Genomic DNA, 16,490 nt, shown 5'->3' with positions numbered 1-16,490 from the left:
TAAATGCGTATTTGCTGAATGCTGACGGCAAACGAGAAAGTATTATAATGTTTGCCTTTCTATTACTAATAATAAAAAAGCAATCGTTATAATACTTTTTGCATAGGCCTACATTTTAATTCCTTTGTTTAACACCTCTATCCGATTATTAGACAGACTTCTATCCGTATTACAACGACGGCGAACAAGAGGGAGAATGTGAGCACTGTGTGTTCAGGTGCTGCCGCTCTTAGCGCCGTCAAAATAAAAGTCAGACATGCCGTCAAAATAAAAGTCCCGCCTCGAACACATCGGCCAAACAGAAAAACTTATCAGCCGATGCCGATATTTGAAAAATGGCAAATATCGGCCGATATATCGGTCGACCACTAGTTATAACTATATTTATATTTTTATTATAATTATAATAATAATTACTGTTAGAAATTATTTAAAAGAATTAAATATGAAAAAAAAAATTGAATTATGAAAAAAAAATAACTTCTTGATTCTGTAATCCGATTATACTATTTTTCACAAAAACAGCAAAGTCTCATGTCTGCATCCAATTCGCATGGACCATCATGCACACTTGTTTTCATGCAGTCTACAAGTGCACACTAGATTTGACAAAGTTTGCAAGGTTTGTGAAATTAAACATTTATTCGATATTCAAAGACTTGTTTAAATGCTATTTAAATGATGTGCATTTGCTGAACGCTGAGGGTAGTTGAGAAAGTGTTACAGCATTTGGTTTTCAAGAAAAGCAAATGCTATAATACTTTTTCATTTACTGATTACTTTCTTTGTTTACTCTCTAATCTATAACTAAAACTGTTCAACAGAGACAGTAAACTAATGAAGATGAAGAACAGGAGACGCTGACGTTCACAGCACAGTCAAAACAAAAGTCATGCTTCGGCCAAACAGAAAAACTTATCAGCCAATGCAATAATGAAAATATGCCACATATGGGCTGATATATCAGTGATGAATGTTCACCCCTAAAAATGAGTGAATGTAAATGTAAATAAAATGCATAAAAAAGAAACTCCACTGACCACAGCAGTAAACTGGTGGAACTCTGGCTTGAGGTCGGATCCCCTGAGATGAATGTAAGCTCCTTTATTTCCCATCTGGTCACTAAAAACAAAACAGAAGCACACAGAAAAGAAAGAGTCGTGAATATGCACATATATCCAGACACATGACCACAACATGTTCTAACACACAGTTTATTTTCAATAAGACTGCATTAAATCATACATTTTCCATCGTTTGTAACTGATAATTCAAAAAGTCGTTGGTTTTAAATTGACTAAATGTGGCACATTACATCAGCTCTTTGTACCATATTCTTAGCGAACCACATAACGTGGACCAAAATTACGCTGATCGCCATTAGACGATCATTTAGTAATCAGGCTTAGGCTTAATGCAGTGCTAATCAGGCTTACGCAGAATATAATTTTCTTTTTTGGGGGTACAATACGACCAGGACATGTTCTTGACACCCAGATGTTTTTATGGCTCTTGCTTAATTGGAAGCTCATTCATTAATACAAATCTCATGATGCACTGATAAGGACAGCGAGAGGTTTCCGTACCAGTAGTTTGGCGCGGAGAACACGGTGATGCACTTCCCTGAGTGAGTGTCCTCGTAACCCTCGGCTTTCACCTCATGACTGCGCACTATGTACTGCAGCTTGTTCTGTTCCAGGAAGCGCTCCGTAACGTCAGGCCCAAACTGACAGCTCACACCCCGCTTGCTGATGGACCGTCCGTCCTGGAGGAGAACACACATCGCTCAAACACAGCTGTGACCGAAACCCTTCACTTAGCAGAAGGAGGGGAACAGAACTGACCTGCGGCTGAGGATCTGACCACAGGAGATCGCACATTGGACCTGCGCGAGAAAGATACAAAATACAACTTGAGTTCTACATTGTCCAATGAAAATGTAAGTGGTGCAACACTTCATAACACAATGCTAGAGCATGGTGTGTGGTTGGCAGGGCTTTCTGAGAATAACTTGGGGGCCTTTTACACGACAACGCTTTCAGCCAAAAACGGGAAACTTTTTATGCGTTTTGTCTGTTCGTTTACACGACAACGGCGTTTTGGGGACTGAAAACGCATAATTTTGAAAACGGGTTTCAAAGTGGAAGTTTTTGAAAACGCCACCGTTGTCGTTTCCGTGTAAACACCGAATACCGAGGATCTTTGAAAACGGTGACGTCAGGCGCGTGCGTAGTACGTGTTAGGTATGTAGACTAGACTTGTGCCGGTATTCGGTAATGCGATATATCACGGTAATTAATATGCATGATATTGTTATCGTGGGCACTTCTAAATACCTTGAATAATTATATATTACAAATTATTCAGAATTTTTAATGCATTTTAAGAATACTTTTCCCATCAACTGGAGCTAACATGAACTAAGACTTGTATTTTTTAACAAAGATTAATAACTTCTGTAGCAAATGTAGCTATTGCTCATTGTGAATGTTAATGCATTAACTAAGGTTAACTAATGAGGTCTTATTGTAAAGTGATACCTATTGGTCTTTATAGTCCTTTTGCACTTTAATCCGTGTAAAACTTATACATTTATACAGTATATTATACATTAACTTTATAAATTTTTCTGTATTGCTTTACTGCATTTAAATGTTCAGTTATTTTTGTTATAAGAAAAATATTATACTGTATTATGACATTTTTTTTAAAACTAAATTTAAATATCGTGATAATAATGTATACCGTGATAAACGCATTAGCAATTAATCGCAACATGACAATTTGATACCGGCATATCCCTACTGTAGACATGCGCAGTACGTGTTGATTTTAAAGGCAAGCACAAACTAACATACACAACAATGGCGGAGTACATGGTAGTGTTGTTGCTGCTCAAGAGTTTGCTAACGCTTCTTCAGCAAAGTGTGGATTTACTTCACCAATATTACAACCAACAGCGGAGGCGCATCATATACACACGGCAACAGGTACTGTTTACTAACAAGGTAACAGCACCAACTACTGGCCTGGCATACGTAATACAGCGTTTTTGGCCGTTTTCGCGGATGTGTGTAAACGCGAATTGTTTTGAAAACGCTGTCGTGTATACGTGAACCTTTTTAAAAACGTTTCCGTTTTTTACTACATCGTTGTCGTGTAAACGTAGCCTGAATTAGGATTCTATTATTAAATATTACCAGTGTTCCTTCATTGTATATACATTAGGGTTGGAAATGTTTTTAGATTTTATCCATTACTTTGAATGTTATGGTTTGCCACAATTTAATTTATTGAGGAAATCAAGGAATCCTGGTGACTTGACTTGACTTGAATCAGGGTTTTGAATAAAAACACTATAAAACGTTACAATTAGACACAATGACAATAAACCACTGGTATATCAGTTACGAGAAAAAAATGATGCAACCTCATGCCTGCGCAGCTGATGAATTGCTCACGTGTGACATGCTCTATAAGAATCATCACGTAGAACATATCGCTAGTATTTTGTGGCTATTTACACAGACTGTGCCTTAATGCGTTGGAAAACATGGGATGCAGACAGTGGAACAGGAAATACTCAAGGTTATGAGACACAATTGAGTCATGCTTTCAGACCGCAGTTTTAAACGAGATGCAGCAAAAGATGCAAAACGCGAGCACATTGAACACGTTACACAGAAGATAAACTACCACAGTATTTCATGCTTGTGTGATGGTGACAGGATGAAAGCTGCGTTTTTTTGTTGTTGTTTTTTTAAATGTTTACTGTTAATATTAGTCTACTTGTGTTATACTTTTAGTCATTTTGAAATAGAATTGCCTTGACTTTTTGAGTTGACCTCTAAATGACTGAATGTCTACATTTTGGATTAAAAATATTTAGTAGTGCTGTCAAACAATTAATCGCGATTAATCACATCCAAAATAAAAGTTTTTAATTACATCATAAATATACACATTACACACACATATACTACGTAAACAAAAACTTTTATTTTGGATGCGATTAATCGCGATTAATCGTTTGACAGCACTAATATTTAGCTTTTTTTATATTTAGATTTATTCTAAACATACAAGTTTGTACACTATTTGCCATATTTAAGTGAATTTGTCTTGAATTTACGTCATTTTGATCACTTCATATGTCCTATACTTTGAATAAAATCATCTTTAACCAGATGGTTTTGTTTCCATCCAACTATTTTTATGCGCATTTTGGAATATCGCATTAAAAAACGCTGGATGGAAACACCAAGACGCGCATAAATTCTAAAAATGTGCATAAAAAAAGACAAGTGCGCACAATTGAGTAGAATACACTTTTTATCCGATAAGAAAAAAAAAATGCGCATAAACTACGATGGAAACACTTTTACCAAATAAATTCCTCTATGCTCATCAAAAAAGACGTGACTTTGCAATGGGACAGCATAAAATCTCATTGCACAGCATCTGAAATGCTAGTTTTGTCATTCTAAAATGCTTGCGCAAAGTCTCGCCAAAGTGCTTCATTATAATTAACTCCCAGAACTGCATTCCCAAACAGCATGCTCCGAAAATAAGATAACCTGACCACGTTTCGTCTGCACGCTCTGAAGCTTTAATGATTCAGAGTCGACTCTTTCTTTCGAGAGACAATAACTTTATACACGGTGCACTTTCAGATTTAAAACTTTGCAGGATGTTTTCATTCACTTAGAGCTGTGTTACACACTGCATGAAAGGTCATTTTTAAAAATCCATAATAGGGGCACTTAATTTTTCTTCATGATATTTAGCGCAAGTTAATCAGGAAGTGACTATTTTGTTCTCTTCAACTCATTGGATAGAAACAGTGCTTTATTCGTAAATATGTTGTGCGATATTCCAGTTATGCGCAAGAGTTAAATTAGCTAATGTTGCTTGAATCAAGTTGTGGTTATATTCTTAAGTTGACTAGTTAAATGTTTTTTTTTTTAATTAATTACATTTGTTTTCTTGAACCATTTAAACGTTCTGGGGAAAAAAATAAAATAAAAATGAAGATTTTTTTTTTGCCATATCACACAGCCCTATCTATGCAGGACCACATAAGCTCAGACATGAACAAAATTTTCGTGCGATATCAGACATGTCTTACCAGAGTCTGGAGGCTGTCTGTTCCTGTCTATCTTTCTAATGTCATCTAAGGTCACGCCATCCTCACTAAACAGTCCTCCATGCATCACCTGAAACACAATTCAGCTCATACTCGAATCCAAAGACAAAAATACAAAGTGGTATAAATGCTGAATCTGATGGCCGGCCTCGTGTCATACCAGCACTTTGTTATTGATGCACTGTGCGAGAGGAAGCCACTGGAAGACCTCACTGAAGAGCTGGAACATCTGGGCGGTGTACTTCGCTTTCACCTCACCCTCGAAGCCGTACATCTGATTCATGTTATCCGTCTCGTGGTTACCTTCACAAAAAAGACATTTCAGATCATGACATTTATCCATCACACACAAGCATGTTTGGGAACCTGTACTAGGAAACACTGGTGTGTCCTCACCTCTAAGCAGGTGGAAGTGTTCTGGATAGAGCAGCTTGAAGCCAAACAGCGTGAGAATGACTTCTACAGAGAAAGAGCCGCGGTCCACAAAGTCACCATTGAACAGCTGAGAACCTGAAGTCAAGACTAATTCACTGGATCTCAGTGGGGGAAAAAATGTGCATATATGGCATTTATAAAATCATCACTAAGGTGATGCTTTAATCATTTAATATAATATTATTCAATGAAACAATTTATATTAAATTACATACTCACGAGAGCAGGCATGACAACATCACAGACCCGAAAGGAAAAGGATACGTAAGGATTAGTTATAGATGGTAAACCGTTCAACTCAAAGATATTTAGAAGATCGTAGTACTGGCCATGTGTGTCTCCACAAATAGTTATTTTCTCTGTCTAAACAACAAGAGAAATCAACAGTGAGAACCGGAATATCAATTTATCACCACAGGAAATTACTATAAGGACAAAAACAACAAAGAAAAGACAGAAATAGAATTCTAGCTTTTTTAGTGACAGAAGTCTCTGGAAACAGAACACTCATTCTATCCTCTTACCTCTATTAATGTAATTTCAACAAGACTTGGACGTTTGGATAAAACTTCTTTAACTTGGACCAGCATCTGAAAGAGTCAATGACAAGAATGTGTTGTGGGATCTATTGATTTATTCAAAAATAAATTAAAAATGCAAAGACAATGACTTGAACACACATCTTTCCATGAAAGGCACTTTGGGTTAATGTGTCATCTTTTTTTTTTTTTGACAGTATAGTGTCCCCGTCACTACACTGGGGCCCATACAGACCACAGGGTGAGCACCCCCTGCTGGCCTCACTAACACCTCTTCCAGCAGCAATCTAGTTTTCCCAGGAGGTCTCCCATCCAGGTACTGACCAGCTCTACCCTGCTTAGCTTCAGCGGGTGACCAGTCTTGGGCTGCAGGGTGATATGGCTGTAGCCAAATGTAAAAAATCTTTAAAAATAGTATTACATTCTGAAAACCTTTTGTCCTCCAAGTCATTGTGGTGTTTATTTGAATTAAATAACTATGCTTGTTTGTTTATTGGTTGGTTGGAAGGTCTATTTTTTAGAAATGAGAATAATCTGAAATGACTACAGAAACTGAATCATTAAATGGAAAAAACAACAACAACTTGACTGTATGAATTAAATCTACATTGATTTTTTATTACAGCCAGAGAAGTTACTCAGGCCCAGTCCACAAGGAGACGTGTTTAGCTGTATACATGAAAATGTTGTATCGTGTTGGCGTTTTGTCCAGACGCATCCGGCTTTTTTGCAGCCTGAAACTGCTATTTTTTTAAACCGGGTCCCAGAGTGGATAAATCTGAAAACACCTTTGCGTTTTCATGTGTACGGCCTATCCGTATATTTTGTGAAACAGCAACAACAACAACAACAATGGCGGACTACATGCTTGTGTTCGTGCTGCAGAAGCTACTGAGCCTATTTGCTTTACTAACTTTACTAGCTTTTCTTGTTGTTGTGTTGGGTTTGTATACAGCACGCAAGGTTCATGAGCATGCTCCAAGTCTTCTTCTCTGTTTTTAGTGTATCTCTGTGGCAGAATTACAGCGCCACATACTGGTCTGGCATGTATACTACATCAGTCGGTTTCAGTGGTTTCGTGTGTACGCAGATATTTCTTGAGACAACGCCGTGTTTACGGTGTAATTATAGTGAGTGACTTTCTTTTTGTCTTCTGTTGTCTGATTAACATTAAAGTCAGAGATGGAAGCAGATATATTAGGCTGCTGTCACTTTAAGAGCTAATGCATGGATCTAATATATTTAGGCACATTCTATTTTTACCCAACTGTTTAAACTCATTTAAGACAAAGCTGACTCTGTTTATGAGTATACTCACCCAGACAGGCATTCTGACATATTTTGTTAGCATTTGACCATTTAAACACAATAAGCCATGAAGAAGAAATCAATTCAGTATTCAGACACTGTGCAACTTTATGTGTGGCCACTTTGAGTGCGTGATCGCAATACATTTCTATAGGTTTATTCAATATAAATTTAAATGTATGCATTTAGCAGACGCTTTTATCCAAAGCGACTTACAGTGCATTCAGGCTACACATTTTTTTAATCAGTATGTGTGTTCCCTGGGAATTGAACCCACGACCTTCTAACGCAATGCTCTACCACTGAGCCACAGGAACATTATGATCATATCATAGGAACACATAGGAACATATGACCAATATATCGCCCAGCCTTAAGTAAATAAATAACAGATGAACACAGTTATGTTTCAAGATCTGTGTGCATGTATTTGAAGAGCATTCACCTGGTAAGCACACTTTCTGTGCAGTTTCTTCTGGTCTTTGAACCAGGCCATCAAGTCTTTCATGAACTTCAGTGTAACCTTCCCATCTTCAAGTTTAGGTCCATCATAGTCATCCTCGATTGCTGGTGGAAGAGAACATATATTTAAAAAAAAAAAACGATCATAGGATCTCTAAATCATAAAAAATCATCAATAATTTATATTCTGAAATCTTTTTCAACTGCAAAGAATTGTCCAGTTATTTTCTTCATTTTCGCAACAGGTCAACGAAAAGACATAATGTCATATAATTTCTCAGTACCACACACTTTTGCTGCCCTGTCGAAACAAAACATTGTACAAAAAAATTCATAATAGCTGACCCTATTATTAGCATTTTTCTTAGGTCACCTTATTGCTACAATATTATCATTTTTCTTTGAAAATAACATCAGCATTTTGCGTAAATGCTCTGAGCATATTGGGAAATAAGACAAGAACAAAAAAAAAAATCATTTGCACTTCATTTTAAGGTGTCCTTGTTACAGTGTAATTACACAAATAAGTATTGAGATGATTGCTTATAATAACATGTAAGGTTATGTTTAGGGTCGATTGCTTGTGATTAAGCATAATTTGCTCCTAATAACTGAAACTTCCTCCAAGCACTTACTCATGTTCTCGATGTCTAAGGAGTCTACGACTGATCTCTTGAGCTCGTCGCTGGCGATGGCCCGTTCAAAGGCCTTCTGTTTGACAATCTTATTGCACTCCTGGTACTTCATCTTGGCATCTTTGTCACTGGGACGAACTCTAACTACCTGTTAGCAATGAAAAGACAACAGCGCACAAAACATTTACAAAAAATGAATAAATTAATTTTAAAAAAGTAAGTCAAGTTTGTGTGCTGAGCTAAATGTTGCGGTGGCAGAGCAAGTACAGAGACTTGCTGCCAATACATCTACAACATGCTGCTGTGAGCATGTAAGAAATACTGCTGCTGCACATACAACACGTATGAATAACCCCCATATAGCATACATGATCACCCCGTAGCAGATCTATACAGGTGGAGCTGGGGAAGGTGGAGGATTTCTGAAGCAAGCTGCAATTGCTACAAAAATAACCAATCAGCGGCACCATGTGATGATGTCAGATTGAGTCAGACCTTTCTGACTGTGCCATCTAGAGTTTCATGCCACAGCTTTGGATGTATTCTCACACAGCCCTATATACTTTGATTATTTTCATATAAGAAATGACAAGTCAACACTGATTTAAAAAAGAGATGTTTTCTTTCCTAACAATGACCTAGCACATATTTATATATATATATTAGGGGTTGAATGACTTCTGATTTTTTTAAGTCGACTTTTATGTGATGAAAGTCGAGTCGAAGTCGACTAGTCGCTGATGACGTCATTAATGAACAAATAAGTCTGGAGCTGTGATGGCGTGGGAGGAAAAATATACAGACCTGAAGAGACGGGGTGAGAGAGAGAGAGAGAATAAAAATGAGAGTGAAAAAAGAAAGAGAGGTAGGCAGAAAAGAGCAGAGGGAGTGAAGAGCTAGTGATTCAGCCACAAAACAACGAAACTGGGGCCTGCACGCCTACAGGGGAGAACGAGCGTGTATGTTTGCGCACATATGGCCAGAGACGCACAACCTAACGCAAACGCACTGACTAAAAGCTGCTGTGCTCTTTACCACAGGCATTCTGGAAGTTATTGTAGATTAGACTAAAAATAAGACGTCTTTTATGTCGACATATGCTCACACATGGGGAAGCACAGCAGGAGGAGCACAAATTCATGGAGGGCTTTACTTGTGAAATCACAGTGCTACAGAAAGCACCGTAATGACCTTTGTGACAGGATGCATCCATATAGCATCATTTTACACTTAAATTTGAAATCTTTCCACAGACCTTCTTCCCACAAGTTCCCAGGCGCCCGTTCCCTGGGTCATCCTCTCTTTCGCTTCACTACTCTTCCCTCTGGCAGCCCACTCGTAAGGCCTGTTGCGTAATGCCACCAGTCTGTTCAATTATTGAGAGCTCTTCCATTTCTCCATTGTTCGGGTGGAAATCAGTGAGCAGATCTTTGTGAAACCAAACCCTTGTGAATGGGCTTTGTCCTCCAAGCTCCCCCTTACCTAATCTAACCTGACAACAACTAGTGGATTGATTGATTGATTGATTGAACCAATGGGCTGGCTTTGATTCAAGCAGTGGAGCTCTACTCGTCTCAGCCTACAGTATACAAATACTGTTATCAGAGCTCATCTGGGCCAGACAACGAACATGTTAGGTCACAACCTTGTAAGATAAAACTTTTAATTACGTTACATTAAACATTGAAACTTGTGTTTTTACACATCACAGCTTTTAAGCGCAGTTAAAGTTAATGAAGAAGCACAAAGTCCACCAAAAAGACCTCTACACTTGGATACACATAGCCTTCAATAGCTCATCAGATTTCATTTTCCATGGCCTATGTTCATGTTATCACACTGGAGCTACTGATGGGCGACATTATCTAAAATGTTAAAATGTGTTTTTTTATGTCTCACTGTGACTGATGAGAAAGTAAAATAGTGTAAAAATTCAAGACTTTTTTTATAGTCAGTGCTAGCTAAGTCATGTGAAGATGTGTGAAGCTGGTGTCCTGTTTCCACTTGGATTCATCAGGTAATAAAATATTCATATTCATTCAGACAGCAATTGAACTTTCCTGCAAGGCTCAAAGCGTTTAGTATTCTGACCTTTTGACCTCTCAGACTACTCAAATGTCCATGAAATTTGTATTTAGGAGAAGATGAGATATGGACCTTAGGATCATTTGGAGTCTACAAGCTTTTTGAATGTTGTGTTTTTTTCTTGGATGATGGCAGTAGGGGTTGAATGACTTCTGATTTTTTAAAGTCGACTTTTATGTGATGACAGTCGAGTCGAAGTCGACTAGTCGCTGATGACGTCATTAATGAGCAAATAAGTCTGGAGCTGTGACAAACACCTTGTGCACAGCTATGGCATATGAGGCAGCGCTGCCCACATGGCTGTTGCTCCTATAACAGCCCATTTTTATCAGTTCTTTTGTCTTTCAGTCGTTATGTTTCTCACAGATTTCTGCTCGTTCTAAATCAGATACAGATAAAGTAGCACAGTAAAGATTACATTCATATGAATGCATTAGTGAGAGCGATTGCGTGTGTGAATTAATTCTACCTGGCAGCGTCTCTCTACTAATAGTGAAGCTGTGGAATTTAGTTATTAAGAAATATATGCTTGAACTTTTCAGTTTCTAAGCTATTTTATTGAGAAATCACAGAACAGTGTTGACAATACATTTCCGCGCTGAATGATTCTGTGCGCGTGATGTACGAGCTACTGTCTGTAATGTGTGTGCGTTACAGTGCAGCAGCGCATTAGATTAGAACGGCGATTAACTTACCTGTACAACAAGCTGTTTAAAACGTGCATTCTCCCGTTCAATTTCGAGCATCCAGTAATATAATCACACACACGTCTTTTGGAGCGCTTTCAGAGTATGCATTTATTTGTAATTTGAACTGTTTGGAAACGGAGCATAAATGTGGAAGTCCTTCAAAGATTTCTTATCCTGTTGCGCCATCTATAGGACCAGCGACTAGTCGACGTCAAGCTTAAAGCGTCATGGCATAGCATTGAAGTCGACTAGTCGGTGCAACCCCTAATTATATATCAACAGAAAACCAGAAATTGCTGTTTCAGCTGAATATTTCTGGATGCAGAAACTTCAGTGCATCAATATGTATCTAAAAACACTGTATTAAAGTGCTGAGAATATACCGAGTCTCACCGTTTCGTAATCTTTGAGTGCTGCTTTAAACTTGCCCAGGGCCATGTTGGAGGTGGCTCGCCGATAGTAGCCCTTAATGTAGTTCTTGTCCAGCTCCAGGGCCCTCGTGGCGTCCCCCAGAGCATAGCCATAGCACTCGGTGCGCAGGTACGCCAGACTCCTGTTACTGTAGTAGATGGCATTGCTGGGGTTCAGCTCCAGCGCGTCCGTGTAATACTTGATGGCGTTCTCATAGTCTTTATCTGAAATAACAGCAGGAGACTATTAATGAATATGAATCATAATACATCACAAAGCATTGTGTATACGCCACTTTTGAAGAAAGATTCAACACTGTCAATAAGTGCCTAAAAATGAGCAAAATATTGAACTATATCGAACTAAAATGTTACGGTCACATTTTAATGATGTTAGAGACTTACCAAATTGACAATCCCAATAAGTTTTAAGAGGGTTTTTAGACAGAGATTTAAGTCATTAGAAATTATTACTTAAAAGTTATTAGTAAGTACATTTTAGCATACATTACCACAGAGTTATTTTAGTATCATTGAGATACTATTATAGTTTTATTAGTATTCTGAATCAGTTTGTATTTTAAATTTAGGTGAAGTTTTAATAATTTTGTTTTGGTAGTTATAGTTCAGTATATATATATATATATATATATACACATACAAACATGTCTGAAAAATGTAAAGAGGTGTTATAAACTACTACAGACATAATAAATGAGTAAAAATTATTTAAAAAATAATTAGGACTAAACTGTGTGAAAATGAACAACATTTACTGCACTGGGTCATGTAACTTATTTATTTGATTAATTTATTTTAGATGCTAGAAACATGCCACGGTTAAACTAATGTTTAACGTTCTTTGGAAATCTGCAGAAGATGAACATAAGAAAATACTTGATTTTTCAAGACTAAACGATATGAACAGTGCAGACATAAAATGCAAATAAAGTGCATCCATGAATGAGGACAGATCTGCGCCATTGAGTGAGTGTCATAAATCACGAGCAATGAGTTCACGGCCGTGTAACAATATGAATGTGCTGTTCTCAGAGATTGCAGAGGTGACTGAAACAGCATAATCACGTCTAGACTGACAGCTCAGGAGAGAACATCATGTTATCGCGTCTCTCCTCGAGTAAACAGAAAGTGTGAGTCTGCCTGATTCATCATGTGTTGCTCATGCTCACCTCACACACATTTCCCTCTTATAACGCTCACGATGCGACAAACTCATCCCGCGCAGCCCTATCCTGTCAATATCAACCCCGTCTCTTATTTACACTAGATATCTGACAAGCTTTTACCTTTAAAGTAGTTATTCGCTTTCTCCTTGAGTTTCTCTGCACTGGCATTCCGCTCTTCTTCCGCCATCTTCTCACTGCCGTATTCCGTCATGCTGCCGTGTGCGCGCGGAGAGCTGTCGCAAACCCCTGCACGAGGGTCGTGAAACGCTGTTCGCCGAACTTCTAGTCTAGAACAATCCAGAGCAACACAACACCTCATTACAAGAATTATAACCGGTTACATATTTGTATATAATATGAACGTGTGCAAGTTATTTGCAAAATGTTGCCAATCACTTTATTTTCACTGTCAACATTAATTTAATTGAATTAATTTTAAAAAATCAATGAATTATAAATTAGAAAAGAAGATGTCGTGGTTAAATGAGTGAAGTAGAACTATACGACACTTCTGAAATTACAACTTGAGCTAATAATCAGCTGTGTATGTGTAGGCTATTGGTTGAGCCTGTAGGGGGCGCAACAGCGCTATTTTACAGGGTTGAGTGGGTCATAACTAATGCTTCGTATTATTTGCTTTTTTCATTTGTTACATTAAACACAAAATGTTTATAAATCATGTTGGCAGTATTTTAGATGGTTAGATTAATGCCTGTGGTAGGCTACTTCATCTTAAATACTGAGTAGCTTATGTGAGCTTTTAAAAAGGTAGGCTATACTTTTCATAATAAAAACTTAAAACAAATTTTAAATATTGGATGTTTCTCTTCTTTAAACCGACAATATAATATACATAGGCTACATTATAGAGATGAGTTGTTACCCTTTAGGTTGCCAGTGTGTGGATAAAAACAAGTCACATCAGTTTTTATGGGTTTTATGATTCATCTCTATATTGTTTGATACTTGGTGTTATCGTTGTTTTTTAATTGTTTTATGACATTTTATCATAAAACAATTGTTTAAGTGAATGACAAGACAGTCCAGTGATTTAAACAGATTTTGCATCCCTTTTACACTTTTTTAAAAACATTTTTTTACATTTTTAACTTTGCATCTAGGATGAAAAACAAACCACTCTCACTTCCCAGAATTTAAGCACACAACCTCTTTTATAACATAAGGAATTAATTTCTCAACAAAACAAACAAATAACTCTTAATAGGGAGCAACATAGCAGACTTTGGGGGGGAACAAGGCCAAAATAAATAGCAAAACAACTCTAACTGAAATTAAAGGCTGGTAACCTGGAACTCGAACAATGAACTAATTACACATGCTTCCCTACCTAACTAACAGGTTACAGACAATGTACCAACTTCCCTCGCATGCACCAGTGGTTAAGATGATAGGAAAAGAAATGCACCAACAGAATTCACATTAAGAGGGAAGAGTACTTGCAACAACATCACCTACGTCAAGACAAGTGTGAGTGATTTGTATAGCACTTCTCACGATACACAACATTTCAAAGCAGCTTTACAGAAAGTCACAGCATATGTCTATTGAGACGTACACACTGCAGCTAAATTCAGTTGTCAGTTCAGTTGCTGTACACATTTACAGGAGTGACAATTGCAGTCTACAACTGAATTAACAAAAATGCAAAAAAAAAAAATGCAGGTAGTGAGAAACCACATTTTACAGAAATTCTACGCAGTGTGTACAGAAACGAACTGAACAGCTAGTGCTTAATGACATATTCAAATGTGTATCAGAGTTGTGTCTCTCTGCTGTATACGCAGTTCTAGAAATCACAGAGAAAGTGGTACGTCTTAACTCATTAGTGTTGCCAGATCTTGCTGGAAAAAAAAGCAAATGAGAACAAGCCCACAATTAACTTAAAACACTTAAAAAAAACAAAAAAATTTATATTGTGACCTGCACCTGCCTACTTTATTATCTCTATAAACTGAATCACTTTATGAGACATTCATTTGGTATGATCGGTTGATAAATAAAATGTTAAAATGTTTCCCAGCTTCGCTGACTGTCTGCACGAGTCGGGGATATATATCTCCTTTGATTAAAGGCACAATATGTAATTTTCGCTGCTAGAGGGCGCGTATTCTAAATAAACAAAGAGACAAAGGCATAGTTTGATGACTCCGTGACTGAGTGTGGAATCATGGGAGTTCTGGTCTTCAGCCCCACAGCCGATGCAATCCGATGGGACTCGGGCAGAAATCATGTTCATGGATGAGCTAATGATTTATTAACGTAGTAGAATGAAGCAGGGTGAGGCTGAAAGCCGTCGAAGCGAAACGAGGCGCTGAATGAGTGCGACACACGGCTGGAAAGCAGAGGGATATAACACTTCTAGTGGTTTTTGGATATTTTAATAAAAAAAATCTTACATATTGTGCCTTTAACACAGTTCTTTACCATGATGATGGACTGACACGACAATTCAGCTGTTATTTTACTAAAGATTAGTTAATTTGCTTGGATTTGCCCCTTCAGTTCCCCAGCAAAAAAACCTATCAGTCAATATGGAGGTCCAGTTTGTCAAATCAAAGAGTGACACCAGATTACAGGTTTCTGCTGTCCATCATGTCCAAAATCTTTTTGATTGGAGAGACTTGGCGGGGCTTTAGTTCCAGTAGGTTAAGAACCTCCGAATCTAGATATAGATATGTTGTATTTATTCTGAGTAGCAGTGCCAAATTGTCTCAGCATTTGAATGTAGTTAAAGTTGCAATTAAACGGAAACGTCATCTGTAATTTTCACTAACTAAACATTACACAATAAATAAATAAATAAAAGCTAGACATGGCTGAATCAACCACAATAAGATATTTACAAAATACATAGGATGAATTTATTTTCATGCCAACTTTAAGTGGCTATTGCTACAAATATACCGCAGCGACTTAAGACTGCTTTTGTGCTCCAGGCTCACATATGTATATAAGCACTGTATATCTGTCACATGTATTTGACAGATATACCTGTCTAATTTTCCTGCCACTAGTTTGTTTCCATAGCTCATGATTAGTTCACACCCGTTCTCTGTTCCTTTGATTATTCCTTGAATATTAAAAAAAAAAAAAAAAGACCTGTGAGCCCTTACTGTGTTCCTTCAGAGCAGCTTCACTGTCAACAAACAACAGTGAGTTGAAATTGAATAAAGTAATCAAATGTAAAAAATAAAGCACTGTGTAGTCTTTACTGTATGAACTGAATATATATTGATACTGAGGGCCGAAGTAACCTCTTGTGCAGAAAGCCTTCTGTGGAACAGCATCATTTTTGCAGCTCAATACACTTTTAACTCATTTTTAGTATTGAGCATATCCGGCAGGAGACTGTTTGACTGATGTGGATGTTTAAAGGAAAGGCAGTGCTTTAAAGGAAGTGAACAGAATTAAGAATATATAACTGTTGGAAGTCATGAAACTAAAACTCTATTAATTGCAAAGCTCTAGTCTGGTCATTAAATCGTCTTTGAGAGCAAGGGGGCCCTCTGGTGGTTCAGGGGACCTACACAATAAGTACTTTGCATATAGGGAGGACTGGCGCTGGCTTTGACC

The 16,490-nt window shown here is 37.5% G+C and overlaps 1 protein-coding gene across 1 annotated transcript in view; it reads right to left on the bottom strand.

Annotated features, from left to right (window-relative positions):
* LOC107680091 (serine/threonine-protein phosphatase 5) overlaps positions 1-13,198 on the bottom strand; it is an 18,780-nt gene extending 5,582 nt beyond the window's left edge. The window contains exons 1-12 of the mRNA XM_016475854.1: positions 13,017-13,198; positions 11,693-11,934; positions 8,526-8,673; positions 7,874-7,995; positions 6,106-6,171; positions 5,846-5,944; positions 5,543-5,648; positions 5,307-5,449; positions 5,129-5,216; positions 1,845-1,885; positions 1,587-1,765; positions 1,041-1,122 (exon numbers count right to left, since the gene is read on the bottom strand). Coding sequence (XP_016331340.1) covers positions 1,041-1,122; positions 1,587-1,765; positions 1,845-1,885; positions 5,129-5,216; positions 5,307-5,449; positions 5,543-5,648; positions 5,846-5,944; positions 6,106-6,171; positions 7,874-7,995; positions 8,526-8,673; positions 11,693-11,934; positions 13,017-13,107 — 1,407 coding nt within the window. The 5' untranslated portion in view covers positions 13,108-13,198. The remainder of the gene's footprint in view (positions 1-1,040; positions 1,123-1,586; positions 1,766-1,844; positions 1,886-5,128; positions 5,217-5,306; positions 5,450-5,542; positions 5,649-5,845; positions 5,945-6,105; positions 6,172-7,873; positions 7,996-8,525; positions 8,674-11,692; positions 11,935-13,016) is intronic.
* Between the last annotated feature and the right edge of the window lie 3,292 nt (positions 13,199-16,490).

This window comes from Sinocyclocheilus anshuiensis, unplaced genomic scaffold (assembly GCF_001515605.1).
Source record: "Sinocyclocheilus anshuiensis isolate Anshui unplaced genomic scaffold, SAMN03320099.WGS_v1.1 scaffold853, whole genome shotgun sequence".
Lineage (NCBI taxonomy): Eukaryota > Metazoa > Chordata > Actinopteri > Cypriniformes > Cyprinidae > Sinocyclocheilus > Sinocyclocheilus anshuiensis.
Note: the sequence above shows the minus strand (reverse complement) of the source record. Positions and strands in the feature narration are given on the sequence as shown.